General features: G+C 39.9%; 1 protein-coding gene across 1 annotated transcript; it reads left to right on the top strand.

Annotated features, from left to right (window-relative positions):
• The first annotated feature begins 1,264 nt into the window (after positions 1 to 1,264).
• On the top strand, positions 1,265 to 3,309 carry LOC131249696 (pentatricopeptide repeat-containing protein At1g63330-like). Its single transcript, XM_058250470.1, has one exon. The coding sequence runs from the start codon at positions 1,265 to 1,267 to the stop codon at positions 3,074 to 3,076; it is 1,812 nt and encodes a 603-aa protein (XP_058106453.1). The 3' UTR covers positions 3,077 to 3,309.
• Positions 3,310 to 21,444: the final 18,135 nt, after the last annotated feature.

The raw sequence follows: 21,444 nt of genomic DNA, 5'->3' as shown, positions 1-21,444 counted from the left end.
GTCACTCGTATCTCTTCAAAGGGAAAGCACAAATATCAGCCCTTTTTAAAATTTTAATGGTCGGCGTTCAATGATTACTGTTTCCCATTGTGTGGTCCACTTGAGCCTCCGATCAGTTTCTTTTGAGTTCATGCCCAAAAATAAGGGGGGCAAAACAGATGGATGGCTTAGATATAAAAGACATGCATCACATTAGGTCCCACTACACGCAACACACGGACACACTAAGGCAGGTGTCACCTGGTGTCCGACTAGATGGAAGCGGATTACATACCCAGTAACTTAGTAGGATATAATGTACAGAGTAAACTTTCTGGTAAGGCAGAAAGTCGGTTGGGTTGGATTGGTGCTAAACCCTAGCCCAACTCAAGGTTCCTATACATTAACCCTAACCCAACCTCAGGTTGGGAATTCTCAACCCAAGCTCAACCCAAGCGGGCTCTGTAAGACCCGAGGCCTCGAAATCTGGTTCGTACACTGGATAGTCGTTAGTTGTGGGGCCAATAGGCTTGGTCAGGTGGATACATACTAATATCTTAGTTATTATATTAGTCTATTATATTTCAATACATGCATTATTTTTTGCACCTATGATTTTATAAATTTTATATGTCGTTATTTATCATAAAGAATTTCATTTTTTCTAAACAAATAAGCTAAAATATATATTTGGGAGGGAGAAATCCAGCAAGTCTTGTTAGCTTGAGTCATTGGAAATGGCGTGGACCAATAAGACCCAATAACATTAGAATTTCTTATTCCTTCAACACTGATTACCCGCACTCAATTATAATTTATAACTTATATATCCATCAGGTTTGGATTGGGTTGGGCAACCCGACACCTTAACCGACACCTAACCCAACTTTTACTGGATAGTGTTTATATAGCCTAAGCTTAGACCAAATCCGATACATGCCCGACCCCAACCCAATGTCGGGTAGGTCGGGTTGAACCCGCCCAACTTTCAGCCCAACTTTGTGGGCCCACCGTGGATGTATGTGTTTTATCCATACCGTCCATCCATTTTTTTAAAATAATTTTAGGGCAGAACCTTAAAATTGAAGCATATCCAAAGTTCAAGTGGGCCATGCCATAAGAAAACGTATGGATAATGAAATCCACCGTTGAAACCTTTCCAGGAATCAACGTGATGGACGGAGTGATTTTTCACGGTCATCTATGTAGGCCCCACATAGTTTCCGACCACAGGAATTACACGTTGCACCCTTCCTCTTCTCTCAAAAATCTTCGATTTCGTAAAATGTCATCGAGAAGAGCTGCCGCTGCCGCTGCTCAAAAGGGTAAAACTCTCTCCTCTCCAGCTTCTATTGAAATTACCATTTCTGCCCTTGATTCTAAAATCACAGAGAACAAGATCCCGACTCCAACCCAATTCAACCATTTGGTGAATGATCTATTCAATTCGATTCGAGCCGGTGCTTTTGTGAGGTTAGAGGATGCAGCGGGCCTCTTCAATCGTATGGTCCGCACGCAGCCGCTGCCTTCAATCCAGACCTTTAATCGCCTGTTAACTACTATTGCTAAAATGAAACACTATTCGACCGTGATTTCTTTTCATCGGGAGATGAATTGGTTAGGGATCCCATCCAATATCTATACTTGGAGCATTCTTCTCAATTGTTTCTGCCGCTTGAATGGGGTCCGTTCCGGTTTCGCTGTTCTCAGCAACATCCTGAAACGTGGCCATGAGCCGAATGTCGTGACTCTGGCTACTTTTATTAAGGGGTTTTGTATGGAAGGGCGGATTGGGGAAGCGAGTAGTTTCTTTCTGAAGACGGTAGAAATGGGATATCCTTATAATGTGGTGTCGTTTGGGATACTAATTGACGATCTTTGCAAGTCGGGGAACAACGGAATGGCTCTTGGGTTGCTTCGGAAAATGGAGAAGGGAGCGGTTAAATGTAGTCCTAACTTTGCTGTTTATAACACAATCATCGACAGTCTATGCAAAGATGGGCTCACAAGCAAGGCGCTTAACCTCTTCTCAGAAATGGTTGGTAAAGGGATTCAGCCGGATGTTTTCACTTACAGTTCTTTAATTCATAGACTATGCAATTTAGGGCAGTGGAAAGAAGCAATGAGTCTGTTTGAGGAAATGTCGAATCGAGGAATCTCACCCAATGTGACAACCTTCAACATATTGGTGAATGCTCTTTGCAAAGAAGGAATGGTTAAAGAAGCCCATGGATTACTAGAATGGATGACCCAGAGAGGTGAGGAGCCTAATGTAATCACATATAGTGCATTGATGAATGGCTACTGTTTTATTGGCCAAATGGATGCCGCCTTAAAGATATTTGATTACATGGTGTGTAAAGGTCATAAGCCTAGTGTCGTGACTTATGCCATGTTAATCAATGGCTATTGCAAGAAGCAGATGGCAGACGAGGCTATTTGGCTTTTCCGAGAAATGCCTTGCAAGGGATTGAAGCCCGATGTTGCTACTTACAGCACTCTTATAGGTGGGCTATACCGGGTTAGGAGAATTGTGGCTACACAAGAGCTCTTCAATGAGATGCAAGCTCATGGACAATGTCCGGATCTCATCACATACACAATTTTGATGGATGGGCTGTGTAAAAGTGATCGTCCTGTTGAGGCAATGAAACTACTTAATGAGATGCAAATTAGAGGAATTCAACCAGATAATAAAGTTATTGATGTCCTTATCAATGGGATGTGCGACGCTGGGGAACTTAAATATGCGAAGGAGCTTTTCAGTTGGGCCTCCACCACGGGCTTGGGGAATAATGTTAGGACATATAACATGTTAATCAATGGGCTCTGTAAAGAAGGGCTTTTGGAGGAAGCTAATGGATTGTTCTTGCAAATGGAAGAGAAGGGTTTCCAACCAGACAGTGTCACCTTCAATGCTTTAATTAGGGGCTTTCTACAAAAGAATGAGACCCTCAGGGCAATGCAACTTCTCGGGGAAATGGCTAAAAGACATTTTTCGGTGGATGCATCCACCGCAACTATGTTAGTGGGCTTGCTCACAGAGGACGAAAAAGGTCAAGAATACCTGGGAATGCTTCATAAATTTGTGCCCTAGGGCCACAAAGAGGTGATTTGGTGAATGTCGATTCAACATCAACTCTCTCTCTCTCTCTCTCTCTCTCTCTCTCTCTCTCTCTCTCCCTCTCTCAAGCTGTAACAACCCATACCATAATTGTGACAATGGTATCTGTTCTGACCACTGTTACCGTTAGGGAATACCTTGCTTGTAAGAGGTTGATACACATTCAACTCCTCCCATGTTCCTTTTAGTTTCCAATAATATTCACCTAGCGATTTATCTTCTTGTTGGAAAGCAAAAAACCTCTTCAAATAATTGGTGTGGATTGAGTGATGTTTTTATTTTTATTTTGTTTTTTATGAATACATCTCTCATGGATAGAGTTGTACACAAGTCGAGTTAGCTCAGTCATCTCACTCGACTCGACTTGGTAAAGCTCAACTCGCCTTAGTTCGAATTTGGATTCGGATTGAGTCGAGTTGGTTTTTAGAGGTTGAAAAAATTTCAAGTTGAGTTCGAGCTTGCCCGAGCTCGACTCGACTCAGATCGAACCTAACTCGAATCGACTCAGATTGAATTGGCTCAATGACTTGGTTATTTTGATATTGATGCTGCTCGCCAAGTGTTTGATGAAATGACTCAATGAAGTGTTGTTTCTGGTGCATACATTCTCCATAGGATCGGATGGTGGCGAGGAAGGAATGGATACGAAACAAATCATTACAAAAAAAAAAAAAAACTTTACATTATAAGACTGCCTTCATATCTTGATTTTGATGTTGCTCACTGAGTGTCTGATGAAATACTTGTAAAGTGTTGTCACTGTTTTACATTCTGTGTGAAATTGAAGGTGCACTCTATGTGTGAACTTGGCTCGAACTTGTTCGAGCTTTTGATTGAATCAAGCCAAGCTGGCCGGTTAGGCTCAAGAACCGAGCCGATCCGAGTTCGAGCTGGGGTTAGCTACTGGCTGAGCCGAGCCAAGTTGTGCCAAGCTCGTCTCGGTTCAACTCATTTACAACTATACTCATGGAGAATCCTAAACCTTATTTTCCATATCTAGAAACATCTTTAACAAACATTTCCATACTATTCCACAAGCACGTCACAATCTGAGCATTGTCCTAAATCCATTCATCATATTTACTTCTTTTCATCCAATTTCTCCTATTGTTCCCTTTGGTTGTTAACACTTGTATAGATTTAGAATACTGGCCATTTAACTTGATAGTGGATATTTGAACCCTCAAAAAGTCATATGGATTTACGAACCTGATTTTTGCTTACTCTTCATATCCATTACAAATAGAGGCAATAAAAACCAGAAGAAATGGATGTACAATGCCTATAGAAGGATTAATGCTTATGGAAACTTGAATGCTTCAGCCACACAATCCAACACAATGCATACACAATACAGGGTGCACCAATCAGCCCATACACCTTAACTAAATACTAGAAAGAACTATGATCACGTACACATTACCACCACCATTCACACATAGGCCATTGAAGAGGCTAGTGCACTAGAAATAACCCTAAGTTTCTTAAGAAGCCATTAGCACAAGAGGAGATGAAGGAAGGAAGAGAAGGTTTTTAATAGGTAAGGGAAAAGAAAGTGATTGGAACTTGATCGATTACCGCTCTAATACCATCTAGTTTGATGCAAGAGAGAAGAAAAAGTGGAAAAGGGAAGAGAGAGAATGGGAAAGGAAGAGAGAGCTATTGTTGGACGTCCCCCACCCTCTTGCTTATATTTACTCAAATCATAAAACAAAGTCTGTATCCAAATTTGGAACCTCCCTTTCAAATTTTGGATAAACAAAGTGTTCACAGAAATCGGGGCTTGTATCAAAATGGTAGCAGAGATTGTTCTGTTGTTCGAATATTGTGAGAAAATTCATTTTGCTAGAATCTAAACAAGGAAGAAAAATCTGCAAATGGTGCCGAAAAATATTTGAATAGAGTAAAAAATGATAGAATTTTTGTAAAGTTGCAGAAGGAATCTCAGGAGTTGGTTATAGGTGTAGAGAAAGATAGCTCGAGCTCGTCGTTGATAGTGAATCAAGACGTCAAAGATGATGGAACACCATATCGAGCAATGGATGATAAATCGTTGTGTTGTAAGTCCCTCATTGGTGGGCAGAAAGGTGGGGGGAATAAAAGAGGAGGTGTTGATGCGTGGTAGTAATGATACCAATGTCAATCATGGCCGAAGCTTTCAACGGGCATTGTTCTCTTTTGGGGGGGGGGGGGGTGGGGGGGTGAAGATGCTTCGAACGAGAGGTCAAGCAATAAGCGTAGGGTACTTTTCTTGTTTTAATGAAGGAGAAGAGAATGGTGACATGTGATGGTGATGTCACACAATAAAAGTGAAGTTTTGAAAGGAACTTTTAATGTGGGCCTCTCATTGCGTGTGGAAGGTGTCTCGCGAGTGGTTCTGTTAACACAACTGGGAGCCACATGTGTGGTTTGCTTCACATAAATGGGGGAAAGTAGTGACGACACATGCTTGAAATTAATATAACTATAGGGTGGTTTGTCTCTCTTTTCTTTTTTTCTTTTATTTTTATTTATTTATTTTTTTTTTTTAATTTTTTCGACTTCAAATTGCTAGGAGAGAGAATATCTTCAGGAGCAATCGAACGTTTCCATTTCGAAATTATTGGAGGATTAGATAGAGTTTGGAGAGTGCAATGGGGTCTACGTTAAGCTGTAGTAAGTTGAAAGTTCCGACCAAATGAGGATGATTCGTAACAGTACTCTGTCGTCATTGTTAGATCTATAGAAGCAAGAGGATGATGAAGAGGCATCGACATAGAGTTTGGCAATGGTTGATCTGGCAGTTTCTCATGAGGTGTAGAAGAAAGAGAGGAGCTCAACAAAGAGAAGGGAAAACACAATTTCTCTATGAAGATAATAAGTTGGAATGTGCGTCATCTGGGGTGTTCGTAAAAGAGGGCACATATTAGGAATAATTGTAAACAATACAAGGCTTAGATAGTAGCTTTCCAGGCAAGGTATTTCGTATAGGTAATGGTGGTCGTAACGGTCACCACTGTTACCAATATGGGCATCGGCCGTAACGGCCGATACGAGGGGCATAATGACCATTGCGACCTCCATAATGGTTGAATTTTTTATTTTTTTTTGCCTGAAAAGTACTGGAATAATATTTTAAAAATCTAGAATAATATAAATATTCCAAATATGTATTCTTTTTTCTTTCTTTTTTTGAACATGTTTATGGGAGTGTAATACTCTACTCTTTTGGCGAGAGTGTTGTATCTGTTTGTTTGGTGAATTTATGAACATGGTTACATGTCTCTAATATTTACACATCACAATCAAGCATTAGAACTATAAATTTAAAAAAGGCACAAATAACGTGTTTTTTGAAGGAAAAAAAAACCCTCGGAGCTTCTATTCACCTAAATCGCTTCAATCTATGATTTTAATCCTAAAAAATATGGTAAGAGTGGTGGAAATCTGCTGAAGAATAATCTAAGAAAGTTTTTAGAATGAGAAAAGTGAAAAAATGAATTTAAATAGAAAAAAGTTGTCATTTTTTTTTTTTTTATCGTTATGGGGGCCGTTATGCTCCATAATGGCCGTTATAGCCCCAAAAAAGCGAATTGCCCTGTTTCATCCCCGTATTGTGTAATGGTCATTGCCATTACGTATACGTATCGGCCTTTATGGCCATATTGTAATAAATACAAAACACTTTACTTCCAGGAATCAAAGTTGCAGTCATATGATCAGAGAATAGTGGACTTGTTGTATAGGGGAAATTCAAAGGCTAGGTGGCGTAAAACACAAATTGTTCAATAGGTAGAATTTTAACTATCTAGAACTCAAAGTTGTGGTCAAAGGAGAATAGTTGGGAGGGGCATTTCTCCCTATTTCTACTATTAAAAGAGGTTTTATCAGGTTTTAAGTGGGTTTTTACAGTTGTGTACGAGCCAAATAGACTGAGCTTATGACAATTATTCTGGACTAAATTGGATTCATGCCAGAGTAAACAATAGTCTCCATGGGTGGTGGGAGGAGACTTCAATGTTGTGAGATTCTCTTTTCAAGAATCAAGTGGCAGCCGTATAACCAGAAGCATGAGGAATTTCTCGAAATGGATAGTCTATAATAACATGGTAGATTTACCAATGGGCGAAGTAAAATCAACATGATTTAATGGTCATACTAAGGCAGTTAAGTCGAAGCTGGATTGGTTTTTGCTCTCAACGGATTGGGTTGAAAAGTTTCCTTTAGTTTTTCAAAGAGTTTTGTTTAGGCCAGTATCCGATCACTGCCCGATCTTTTTAGAGATGAAAGATGAGGATTGGGGCCTGCGTCCTTTTATGTTCGAGCTTGCTTCCTTAGTTGTGTAGGGTTTCTTGGATAAGGTGAAAGTATCTGGGTCTTCTTTCTCAGTTTGGGGTGGGCTCGTTCTCTCTCTTTTCTAGAAATTAAATTTGCTTAAGGGAAAGATAATATATATATATATATATATATATATATATATATATATATATATATATTTGGGGAAAAAGTGGTTTTGAAGAATCGGAGGAGGAATCCTTGAAGAAATTCAGATGCATAACGTAAAAGACGAGGGAGGTGAATTTTCAGTTGATTAAATGGCATGGAGAAAAATTCGTAGGGCGAAGTTCAATGCGAGCTTAGGAAGGAAGAAATCAAATGGGAACAATATTCTAGGACTCTTTGGTTAAAAGTGGGAGGCAAAAATATGAAATTCTTTCACGCAATGGCTAGTGTGCGAGCTCGGAACAACAAAATTAAAAGTGTGGTGGTTGAGGGGGAAAGGGTTGAAGGGAAAGCAAGGGTATGCGCATCGATAGTAAAAATTTACAGGGAGCTTTTGTCTATGGAAGATTGGGAAAGACCGACACTTGATAATCTCCCTTTGGGTTCTATTTTGTGGGAGGCGGTAGAGTCTCTAGAGGAAGCTTTCAAAGTTAAGGACATAAAGGCAACCATTTCGGATTTGGTGAGTGAAAAACCCCTGGTCTTGACAGCTATCCGATTGCATTTTATCAAAAGTTTTGGGATCTATTAAAGGTGGATGTGATTGATTTTGTAAACGAATTTAAAAAAGAAAAAAAAGAAAAAAGAGTATTAGCGGCGGACTTAGGGGCCACTTTTGTTGCACTAATCTAAAAAAACAGAAGGGGTGGAAAGCTTGAGGGATTTTATACCAATTAGTCTTTTGGGGAGCCTTGATAAGATTTTGGCCAAAATCCGAGCATCAAGGTTTCGAGTAGTCATAGGAGAAGTGATATCCAGGTCACAAGGGTCTTTGTAGATTAACATTAGATAATGGATAGCGTGTTGATAGCTCATGAGTTATTGATTCTTGTAACATGAAAGGTATAAAGCGGTTATTTGCAAATTGGATATTAAAAAAGCTTATGATTACATGGATTTAGACTTTCTCTATCATATGTTGGGTCATTTGGGGTGCAGAGAGAAATGGCAATTGTGGATTCATGTTTGTGTTAAATCGGATTTTTTTATTATTATAAATTATTCTGGTTAATGATTCTCTAAAGGGCTTTTTCAAGTGTTAAAAGGGTTGTGTCAAGGAGATCCTTTGTTGCCATACTTGTTCGTGATAGTTATGGAGGTGTTGGGCAGGATGATTGATAAAGGAGTAGCAATTAGCCTAGTGCAAGGTTTTAAATTTAATAATTCTCAGTTTCAAATATCATACTTACAATATGCGGATGATACATTGCTTATGTGTGACGCAAACGAATCAAAGGTTGATAATCTTTGGATGATTGTAGTATGTTTTGAGGTGGTATTGGGTTTGAAGGTTAATTCTGGTAAAAATGAATTATTGGAAGTGGGTTTGACAAGGGAAGAATAGGTTCTTTTGCTAGGATCTTTGGTGTAGGGAAGGTTCATTTCTGACTACATATCTTGGGTATCAATATGTATAGGGAAGCTAGCCAAACACCTATATGATAAAGTAATCGAGAGATTTGAAAGAAAGTTATAAGTTAGAAGAGATGGCACTTGTGTTTGGGAGGAGGGTTAATGTTATTAAGCTGGTGATGTCTAACTTACAAGTCTACTACATGTCCTTATTTAAGTATCCGAAAGCGGTGGTGGAGAAGCACTACAAAATTAGGCAGGATTTTCTTGTGGAAGGGGGCAAAACAAAAGCATAAGTTTCATCTTTTGAAGTGGGAGGAAGTATGTTAGCCATGGGATCAAGGAGGAGCCGGTCTTAGGGTCTTGGGAGAGATGAATTTAGCATTATTGGGTAAGTGGGTGTGGAGGTTTGGTGTCAAAGATGATAGTTTATGGGGAGAAGTGGTGGGAAGAAAGTATGGATTTCAAGAAGCTTCTTGGTGGATTAAGGCATCATCATTGTATAGGGCATTGTTTCTTTAGAAAGTGGTGACCTTGCTAAAAAATTAGGTTTGGGAAGGAGTGGGGATTTCTTTGGGTACTGGTGAGGGGTGTAGATGAGAGGATGTTTGGCTACACGATAAAAAATTGAGGAAGTTGCTCCCCCTTTTAGCAGGGCTTTTGCAAGAGGTTAACGTGTCCGTGGCAAGGTGTTATTCTTTCTAAGGAGCCTAGGAGAAACTTAAATGAGGAAGCGGTAGAGGAGTTGTTGAGATTGTTGGAAATGTTGAGCAAGGCGTGCCCTTTGGTCTTACAAAGATAATTGATGTGGTGGTTAGAAGAAAAGTCCGGCAAGTTTTCAGTTAAATCTCTCTACCAAATGATCAGTTGCAGGTTAAATGTTAACGAGGTTAGTCACACAGCTTAATCTTTGGAGATATGGCACTCCTCTGAAGGTGGCTGCTCCAGCTTGGCTTGTGGGAAGTAACAAAGTACTTACAGTTGACAATTTGTGCAAGAGAAAAATGATTCTTCTAAATGTGTCTTATGTGTTACCAGGATGAGGAATCAGTGAATCATCTTTTCCTTCATTGCGTAGTTGTAAAGAAAGTATGGGAGGAGTTTCTTGGCATGTTTTGTTCTTGGTGGGTCATGCTGTGTTCCATAGACTCTTTCTTTTTGTCTTGGCATGGTGGGGGTAAAGGGTAGATCAACATGGCTAAAGAGCTTATCATGGAATGGGTGATCAAACCAAAGGCTATTGTGGCAGATCAGTTTCCTTAAAATTGGGCAGATTTTTGTAGTTTCTTTTTCTTTTTTCTTTTTTTTACTTTTCTTGTAATTCTTTAGGCTTTGGCCTCTTTGCAATAAAATCATCAACGTTCAAGGAAAAAAAAAAAAAGAGAAGAAAAAAGAGAGACATAAATACCTCCCACGTATTGCAATTTAACATGTGCATTGTAAGTGTACCAAATATGACTAGAGGCTACATGATAAATAAAGAGACTAGGTGGGCCGTACAACGTTATGGTCCTTATTACTATTATCTAGGTGTGCTATATGATTGTACACCCACATTTGTCAACATTAACATAATTGATGCATGCGGGTTTCTTCTCCTTCTATTTGCTGTAATTTTTGTTTGTTTTTATTAGTTTATGCATGGTTAATCTCCTTCAATCTGACAAACAATTGATTTGCATGTTTAGTTTGAAGTTACAGTCTGGTGGTAGTAATCGGTCACTCCGATCTTTCTCTCTCCATCTTTGTTTCAGTGATTCTCTATTTGCTGAGCTAAAAATTATCTCCCTTTTTTATATTTTTTAATTCCCTTTTTCTATTAAAGGTGATGTCCATGATGTTGATTATGACAATGGTGGTGGTGAATATGGTTATGATGCTAATATTGGACTATGTTGTTGAACAATAGATTATGATGAAGAACATAGCATTGGGATATGCATGTTGGGTGGAATGGCCTTGGTAATGTTGAGTGTGATCAATTGTTGGAATCGTATATAGTGGCTGGAATTTATCATTTATTGTTTTTCTCTACTGCCATTATTTTTCAGATTCATGATGAAAGTCAGGCCCTTGATTGAGTGGAATGGCCATGGGATAAGGCTTAGATGATGACGACGACAATGATGACCTCAGCTGCTATTGGATTTTCTACTTGAAGTTCTGAATATATGTTAGTCATGAGTTTTGGTGTTGATGAAGATAGAATGTGGTTTTGTTTTAAGGCTCCATATTTGATTCGCTGCTTCTTGTTTTGACAATTAAAGAGCTTTAATTGCCCTTTTCAGGAGTTTGCACTTCTATTCTTCATATGCTCCGTTGGTTTTCTGTGGGCTTCTATCCTTCAATCCTTCAGCTCATGGGAGTGAATTTGGTGGTGCTATGCTTGTCATGAGCAGTGGGGTTTTGCTGGGCAGTTTCATATCAAATTCTATGGTTTTAAGCTGTAGTGCAGAATTGCAGGCCAGTAACAGCCCCAAGGATCTGTTGTGATTTTGATTGATTCATAGAGTTTGGTTGTTATTATCAAATGGAATGGCCCCATGTGCTATTTGTATGGGCTGCTCAGATGTCAGACACCCTTTCAGTGATTCATGCGTTGCAGCATCTTTTTGTTTTCGAATTGATGCAGTTGGAGCCGGTTTCTTTCTTACTCCTTACTTGGTTTCTTTCTTTTCTTGTCTTCTTTTTTTATTAGCTGAGTGCAGATGATGTCCAATGTTAATGGTCAATCTATGCATTAGTGGCTAGCTGTTGCCATCTGCTCAGGATAGTTTATTTTACAGCAGATTCATTGATGGAGACTAGGTGCAGGCCAGTGGCAGCTTGATTTTTCTCCAATTTTCTGTGCATTCGTGGCCTTCTGATGTTGGTATAGTGATGTCCTAGATATGGGCAATTCGTCTAACTTTTGCGTAGTTAAAAGTAGCCCACTTGTTTATGCATTGTCAATTTGCAAACTTCATGTGAGAAGCTTTTCCGATCTCCTTGGTATAGGTTTATATACTGATGCAGGGAGGGACATGATGAGGTCGATCACCATCTTCCTCAGGGGATATTTGCTCCGAATCCATGGAGCTCTTTGGACTCCTAAGAGAGCTTCCTCAAATTCACGAGGGATAAAAGTAGAAATAATTTCTAATAAATTCAAAACAACTTGATTTATGATAAAAAATGAAATTACGATTCTTTAAATAAAGAAGTCAAAGGTAGGATAGAGTTTTAGACTTAGACTCCAACTCAAACACCCTAAAAAGGTGACCTATTATAAATAGTAAACTTGCTATCTATAGACGACCTCTATTCCTACTAGACCCCATGGTTTTTGGCTAAAAATAGCAAGTGTCCAATTCAGACCAACCACGTTATTCTTCTAATTTTTCTATGCCCTTTTCATGTTGGGCAGGACTTATACAACTCAAATGATCAAAAGTTATACTCGAATTAAAACTTACTATTTATAGTAAAAATGAAATTAAATGGGAATTTTAACCGTCGATCTGATTGAATCTTGCAAATCCGCCGTGGGTAACCCGGCATAGTGGGTTGGTTGGCTTAAGTTGGTTCTCTTACCTCAAAATCATATAATATGTCAAAAAACTCATCCAGGTTTGTGAGATACAACTGTTTTAAGGTTCTGACGGTCCGGGTCATTTCTGCCTCCAATCAGGCCTTTTTTGGTCCATCTTTGCCATGAAAGTGTCTGTGACCCGCTCTACATCATATACGCTGGCAGCATGTTGTATTAGGTGCCAGCACGGAGACGGAAATGCTCATTCCTATGCATATGGTGATTTTACCATTAAACCCAACTGTTGTGGCTGCCAGTGACCAACTCCTAATAATAACAAGTCATAGGTAGTGGCAGATTATTCAAAACAACTCAATCTCACATATGTTTGCTCTGCTTGTTTGATTTTTCTATGAAAATTCTGTATGGCTGACTTCCATGGTGATTGGAGCAGATTGATTTGGAAGAGATCTTGACATCTCAAGGACCCGTATGAGTCCAATCATGAACTGTTTGTGATGAATATATACAGCTTTGTCACTCAGTTTAGCTTACATCAAAGCCAGCTTTCTATTCATTTCATTATTCTTACATTTCTTGAGTGTTGCTCATTGGCTGATTTTATACAGAGAGATTTAAATCAATACGGATGTTAGTCCACTTCATAATGTAATGCCCGGGTTCTCGACGATGAGCGAATATCCTCGGGTTTTGAGAACCAGGGTGTTATAGTTTGTGTTGATGCATATAGAATGCAGCTTTTGGTTCAAGGATCCATCAAATGATTTGCAGCTTCTTCATTTTGACAATTAAGAGCTCTAATTGCCCTTTTGCACTTCTATTCTTAATATGCCCAGTTGGTTTGCTGTTTGCTATGGGCTTCCATCCTTCAATCCTTCAGCTCATGGGAGTGAATTTCGTGGTACTTTGCTTGTCATGAGCAGTGGGGTTTTGCTGGGCAGTATCCTATCAAATTCCAAGGTTTTTAAAGTTGTAGTGCAGAATTGCAGGCCAGTAACAGCACCAAGGATCTGTTCTGATTTCGATTGATTCATAGAATTTGGTTGTTATAATGAGATGGGCTGGCCCCTTATGCTATTTGTATGGGCTGCTCAGATGTCAAACAGTCTTTCAGTGATTCATGGGTTCATTTTGTATTCAAATTGATGCAGGTGGAGCTGGTTTCTTTCTTCCTCTTCTACTTCTTGCTTCTTCTTTTTTTATTGTTTTTTTTAGTAGCTCAGCGCAGATGATGTCCAATGTGAAGGTCTATCTATGCATAAGCGGCTAGCTGTTGCTGTCTGCATTGGATAGTTTATTTTGCAGTGCATTCACTGATGGAGATCCGGTGCTGGCAGGTAGCAACTTGATTTGGTCCAATTTTTTGTGCATTCGTGGCCTTCTGATGTTGGTATGGTCATGTATTGGATATGGGCAATTTGTCTAGCTTTGATTAATCAAAGTAGGTCACTTGTTTATGCATTGTCAGTTTGTGTAACGCCCTGAAATTCGGGGGTCGAGCATAACTCAGCTCCCGAGTTCCAAAACATCACTTATGCAACATATTTAATGAATGATGTATGTTGACTGTATTAGCACATAAACATGGGATAGATTAAGCCAAAACGCAGATATGATTCAGGGATAAGTGAATAAAGCAAGCGGAAGACTTATAGTAAAATATGTGTACAAGTGTAAGTCCCTGAATTACATATACAACCAGATCGTGTAAAAGTGTTATTTATCAAAATTATAAGTACAAGTTACATCATTTCAGTTCCCAAAATAGTAATCCCATAGATCCCGCGCAACAGACCGAGGCTCGCTAGAACCCGTCTGAAAACTGCATATAGGAGAAGGCAGCCTCGTCGTCATCCAACTCCCGCTCTGCCTCAGACGTCGCATCCACATCTGCAACATCAGGGCCTAAGACAGAGTCTGGTGGGTGTGCAACACCGCCCGAAACGTGGGAGTGAGTGATCAACTCGGTGGAACAATAAGGCACGGGTTAACATGCTATCAGTTCAATGGTAAGCCATTATTTAAAACAGATAAATAAATAAATCCTAAGTACTCTTATTAATGCAGGTATGAATGAAATATGATGCGTGCCCTCACACGTACACCCTCAGCGTCTTCATCTTACGTTACGCATGACATCGCCTCAAAGTGCGCCACATCTACAAAGCACATGCAAATGCGGTGCATGGTTATGATTACCAAGTTGTTATTAGTCCATTTCACACAACAGGATTGGGAAGCTAAGATACCTTCCTCATATCACCATCCAAACAGTGATCCATACTAGGGTCGTCAATCCTAGACATCTCATACGACAATATGTTTGAGGTCGTAGCAAAGGGCTCACCAATCAATGTACGCCTTTCATGCCCTTACTACCACTGATCGGCTCGCCACCTCCTTGCGGTATCCGTATGCTCGAGGTCACTACAAAGGGCTCGTCACCAATCAATGTAGGCCGACAAAGACGAATATGGTGTCCCATACCACCATAATCGGCTCACGAGATTAAGTTGCTCACCGGTCACTACGGGAGGCTCGTCACCCCGGCCGTAGGCCGACAGCTCGACCACGGTGTCCCATACCACCATGTCCGGCTCATGAGTCTTAGCGGATCAGGTACCATGGTTATTAGGATTTCACTGGTAAGTTCGGTACCCTAGATTCAAGCAGTAGCGTCCATACATGGTTAACATACACTGGACAATCGGGTTAGTTGACGAACTCGACTAGCACGAGCGCACGTTGAATTGAACGACATGGAGTGCGCAAACACTCCGCGTGGTCGAACCACTGCCGACAACTCTAATACGACTCGGGTTCGTCTAATGCGTCTCACGTGGCGAAAGCAATCTCAACCACGACCATAGGGTCAATTACCGATTTCCTGGACTAAGGCATAGTCCCAAATACATTACACTACTACAGATATTCATATGGAATGTAAAACAGTAATGGAACAACCACTCAAATCATGGTGCATACACATCTGAAGAATATCAACTTAACATAAATGTAAGCATAGGAATGCTTGAATTTAAATAACTTGGAATGTAAATGCATAAAGGAAATCATGCGCATCCATAGAAGTATTGAGAACCACTTCTCAACGCCCACATTTAGTGTAATCAGTTACACGTAGATCATTCATGCATTTCTACAAACACTTAGCATTCATGGAACAACATACATGACGTATGTTGAAACACATGCACTTAGACATTTCCTTTTCCCAAGGAGTTGTCATACATGCATCCAGCATACATACATGACAATTAATCATGGCAAACATAAGTGCATATTCTATACATATACGGTACTTTATAAATACACATAGAATACACAAATCTCAACATATCACATGCATATCAGGAAAGCAACGTAAGCGCAACATTTGGCATGTGAAATCTCATCCATAACAAGAATAAATCACTAACTGGGATTGAAAGCCTTGAAAACCATAACCTATACACTTAAAGTCCTCACCTTAAGCAAAGAAAGAACCGCCGAACTGATTTAGACGAGTTGTCTTCGTCAACGGCGCAAGAATACCCTAAAATAAGGATAGAAATGAGATACAACAACACCAAGTCTAATCTAAGCTCTAACACAGATTAGGGTTAGTTTAACTTACCCCAAAAGAACTCAGAATCGCCAAAGGAACGATTCAAAGTGAAGATTCAAAGGTGAAGAAGAACAAGGAAGAATCAAGGTGATTCACCAACTAATCTCTCTCACTTCCTCTCTCTTTTCCACTCTCTTTCCAAGGTAGGGTTAGAGAAATTCGTATGGAAATGAGAGCTAGGGTTTAAGGACTATATATAGACCTTAAAATGATGGAAATAACCCCAGGGTCAAGGTATACTTAGGTTATAACCAAAGTACGCCTTTCTCGATCCAACGAAGCACTTGGTGGGCCTATAACCACGAAAGGTCGAACTTAAGCTCACCGACCATGGATCTAGGTCAGGCTGAGTTTCATACCGACCGGCTCTTCGATCAGCCGTGGCAGACCACACTCAATTCAACGGTCACCGAAACTCGATCAGGACCACAAGCACCATGACCTGCCTGGGCTATCTTCTCTGATTCGAGGGTGAAATTGGGTCAGAATCCAACGGTCAGATAGCTTAAAATCGTCGCGCAAGCGACACGACTCAGATTTCATAAAAAGCTTATTAAATTCCAACCGTTCTCACACTCTTCACTCCGAACTCAACCAAATCGACCCAGAACATCAGATCGACTTGATTTTTGAGGTGAAGACCAAGCCCAACTCAGTGACCGCAACAGCCTAAGATCATCGCCATCGGACTTTCGACGCGCGGTCTAGGTCCGATCCAGATCTTCCAAAAAATCCCCAGAACAACTGGATTTAGCGATGGATCCCAGATTTCAGAGTAACGTAGCGCTCACTAATCTGCACGTTTAGAGCCATGCAGATACAATTTAAAGTGATTGATGCGAATTTCACAAGCAATCAAGTAAAGCGCTAATTACCCCAAAAACAACTACTTAAGGAAAGATTAGCACAAAAATTCCAAGGTCGTTACAGTTTGCAAACTTCATGTAAGAAGCTTTTCCGATGTCCTTGGTGTAGGTTCATATTCTGGGCTGGTAGCATGTGGAATTTGGTGCAAGCATGGGGAAGAAAACTACTCATTCTTACTATCATTTTACAATTAAACACAACTACTGTGGCTGCCAGTGACTAACTCCTAGTTAACAAGTCAGAAGTAGTGATAGATGATTCAAAATGACTCAATCTCACATCAGTTTGCTCTGCCCATCTGATTGCTCTAGGGAACTCTGCATGGCCCACTTCAATGGCGATTGGAGTAGATTTATCTCGAACAGATCCCAACTTCTCAAGCACCCTTACGAGTCCAATCATGAACTGTTCTTGACGAATGCATACGGCTTTGTGACTCAATTCAGCTCAGATCTGTGCCAGCTTTGTATTGCTTTCATCATTCCTAATGCATGCATAGACCAAAGATGTTTCTGATTTGAGCGTGCATTTGCATGCCTCCAACAGAATCCATGAAGCCTAACAGAAAAATTCCAAGCATGCTGCATGCATACAACAAAGTGCACCCCCCAACAGAATCCATGTAGCCTAACAGAAAAATTCCAAGCATATAACATCTAGTTTTTCTGACCACCTCAATTAAGAAAATAGTGAAGAACTCTTAGTGGTACCAAGGAACAATAAAGAATCTACATGCAATTGCTGTGTACAAAATGGAATTAAACATCTAACAACTTTGACTAATTTCCAAATGATCCTTTTGATCACTAAATCATCCTTCTTTATCACTCAAAAGAATAATGATAACAGTTAACCATCACTCAAAAGAATAATGATAACAATTAATCATTGTCTTCCACAGGCAGATGCTTTATTTATTTATTTTTAAGGTAACAAGATAATAACTTTCTCTCAACCTGTTGAGCTCAGTAGATGAAAAACTCAATGTAGAACCTCTCCAGTCTATTTTGTTTGAATGAATAACTTCCAACCACAGTTCTAAAACTTGCTGACTTGACTTGAAACTTGGCCGAGTCAACTTTACTTGGTATGATTTTTGCTGGAAACTCAAATCTGCCAATGACCTGGCCGAGTCACATGGAAACTTGATGAGTTGACTCACTTAATCAACTCAAATCATTCTGACTTTGTATCACTCATCTTGTCAAAGTCTTTTTAATTAAAAGTTTTTTCTTTTTTTTAAATAAAAAAAAAAGGATTATTAATGCCTAGAGCTGTACATGAGTCAAACCTAGTCGAGCTTAGCATGGCTCAGCTTGGCCAGCAGCCAACCCCAGCTTGAACTTGGCTCGGCACGGCTCAGCTCAGTCCTCGAGCTTGACTAGCCAGCTCAGCTTAGTTCAGTCAGCAGCTCAGGCTAGTTTGAGCCGAGTTCAAGCTTGTGTGGGATTTTCTCAAATACATAAATTCCATTTTCAATCTCCCACACTTCGAATACAAATCAGTAAAAGCGCTTTGTAGGCATTCTATTAAACACTTGGTGAACAACTTCAAGATCAAGATATAAGTGTAGTCCTACAATGTAAATTTTTTTTTTGTGGGGATTTGTTTATTCAATATTCATTTGAATACTCATTTCGAGATACTTTGATATGATGGCAATCCAAGAAATAACACTTCATTGAGGCATTTCATCAAACACTTGGTGAGCAACATCAAGATCAAAATGACTGAATCACCTAGCCGATTTAATCCGAGTTAGGGTTCAAACTGAGTCGAGTCAAGCTCAAGCAAGCTCGAAATATTTTCAAGCTTCAAAAATCAGCTTGACTTCGTCCAATCCAGTTTGGAGCCGAGGCAAGTCAAGCTTTTTTTAATTGGGTCAAGTGAGTTGACTGAGCTAACTCGACTCATGTATAGCTTTACTAATGCCAAATTGAATCATGCAACCTCTTTAACATGAACTTCGATTCAGTAGTGCCCTGTAGGATCCACCTCAATGCAAACTATGTTGGCCCTACCACGATGTATGTGTTTTATCCATGCCATCAATTTGTTTTCTCAACTCATTTTAGGGCATGAGCTAAAAAAATGAGGCTGATCCAAATCTCAGGTGAACCATACCACTGGAAGAGTGGTGGTAGAACTCCCACCCTCAAAAACTTCATGGGGCCCACAAAAGTTTTGGATCAAGTTGATATTTAATTTTTCCCTTCATCTAGATCTGTCTAACCTAGTCAACAAGTTGGATGGCAAATAAACATTATAGTGGGCCCTAAGAAGTTTTTAATGGTGGGCGATTAATCACCATTGTATCTTGTGGTGTTGTCCACCTTAGGTTTGGACCTGTCTCCTTTATTTATTTATTATGCCATCAAATGAGCAATAAAAAATGAATGGACAATATGGATAAAATACATACATCATGGTGGGGTCGGGAGAGCTTTTTCCGCATTTACCAACAGTGAACCGTTCCTGGAGGGGTCACTGCCCAATCCGAGTCCCTTTAACATAATAATTTTTCAAAGATGGGTGTCAATCATCATTGCTTCCTATGGGGTAGTCCACTCAAGATTTGGACGTCTCATTTTTTTTTTTTTTGGCATGAGCCAGCAAAATGGATGGACACGGGATAAAATACATGCATCATGGTGAGGCCCAAAGAGCTTTTTAAGAGCACCAACCACTACCGACCTCAGTACTGTGGGGTCACTACCAAATCCCAGTCCCTGGCAATCTGTGTCCCACACAAATTGTTTTCAAACAATCTATCCATTTTTTTCAGTTTATTTCATGGCTTGAACTCCCAAGAAGTAGACCGGAAGATCAAGTGAGCCACAACACAAGAATATGGGGTAATGATACCCACCGTTGAAACCTTTTTTAGTCCCTGGTTATTTGTCACCCAACTTGTTGATAAGGTCCCTCGTACCTGAGTAAAATCACAAATATCAGCATGATCCAAAACTTTAGAGGCCTCAAGAAGTTTTTAACCATGGGTGTTCAATCACCACTCTTTCCTATGATGTGCTCCACTTGAGCTTATGATCTAGTTCTTTTTTGAATTCATGCCCTAAAATGAGGGGGCAAAACGGATGAACAGCTTGGATTGGGTGTCCATCTGCTTTTCCGAATCATTTGAGGGCAGATCCCAAAATTGAAGCATATGGAAGTTCAAGTAGACCATGCCAAGGAAACCGTGGAATAATGACATATACCGTTAAAACCTTCCATAGGCCACAACGATGTTTATTTGTTATCCAATATGTTAATAAGAAATAAACACAGATGAAGAGAAAATATAAATATCAACTTGATTTAAAACTTCATCGCCCCACAAAATTTTCAACGGTGGGTATTGAATTCCTATTTTTTCTAGTCCACTTTAGCTTTGGATATCCCTTCAATTCTAGACTCATTTTTAAAATGAGAACAGATTGGCTACTCCCTCGCCACCAGCCCGGTGGCTGATGGTCGGTGCTCTATGGCCCCACATGATGTATGTGTTTCATCCGTTACGTTCATCCATTTTTAAAGATCATTTTAGGGATTTATCCAAAAAATGAGATGGTTATAAATCTCAGGTGTACCACACCACATGAAAACAATAGTGATTAGATATCCACCATTAAAATCCTCCTAAGGCCCAATGTACTGTTTATTTGACATCCAATTTGTTTATTAGGTCATACATACCCAGATGAAGGGAAAAAACAAAGATCATCTTGATCGAAAACTTTTATGTCCCTCAAAAAGTTTTTAATGGTTGACGTTCATTCAAAACTGTTTCCTGTAATGTGGTTCGCTTGATATTGGGATATATCTCATTTTTGGTCCCATACCACAAAATGATCTAGAAATATAGATGGATGTCATGGATGAAACACATACATCATGGTGGGGCCCACAGAGCGCCGACCACCAGCCATTGGCGGGTAGTAGGGATAGTAGCCACTAGGCAGTCCGTTTCCTTTTAAAATGAGCCCCTTCCACAGGCATGTGACAAATCCACTCCGTCTAATAGTTTTTAAAGACAAGAATAGTACTGGATTCAGATTGAAAAAATCATCCTAATTTAAAACTCAGCTGGGTCACACCACATGAAACAGTTAGAATAGAATGGCCCATCGTTGAGACCTTGGAGCCAACCATGATGTTTATATGCCATCTAAACCGTTCAAAAGGTTAGTACAACTCAGATAAACTGTAGGTATAGATATTATCTCGCCACAAAACTTCTGTGGCCCCCACAAAATTTTCAACGGTAGACATTCAATTCCCGCTGTTTCGTGTGGTGTGGCTTATCTGAGTTGAGTTCTGTATATGACTCATTTGGGAGTTCTTCACTATCGTGGTATTGTGAAACTGATGGACAAAGTGGATTTTTCACGGTCATCAATGTAGGCCCCACATAGTTTCCGACCACAGGAACTACATGTTGGCTGTTGCACCCCTTCTCTCAAAAATCTTCGATTTCGGAGA

This window comes from Magnolia sinica, chromosome 6 (assembly GCF_029962835.1).
Source record: "Magnolia sinica isolate HGM2019 chromosome 6, MsV1, whole genome shotgun sequence".
NCBI classification, from domain to species: Eukaryota; Viridiplantae; Streptophyta; class Magnoliopsida; order Magnoliales; family Magnoliaceae; genus Magnolia; species Magnolia sinica.
This window is presented reverse-complemented; position numbering and strand designations above follow the sequence as displayed.

Bases quoted from the DNA above. Each gene is read 5' to 3' on its own strand.
- LOC131249696 (XM_058250470.1), top strand. From the start codon at position 1,265: ATGTCATCGAGAAGAGCTGCCGCTGCCGCTGCTCAAAAGGGTAAAACT.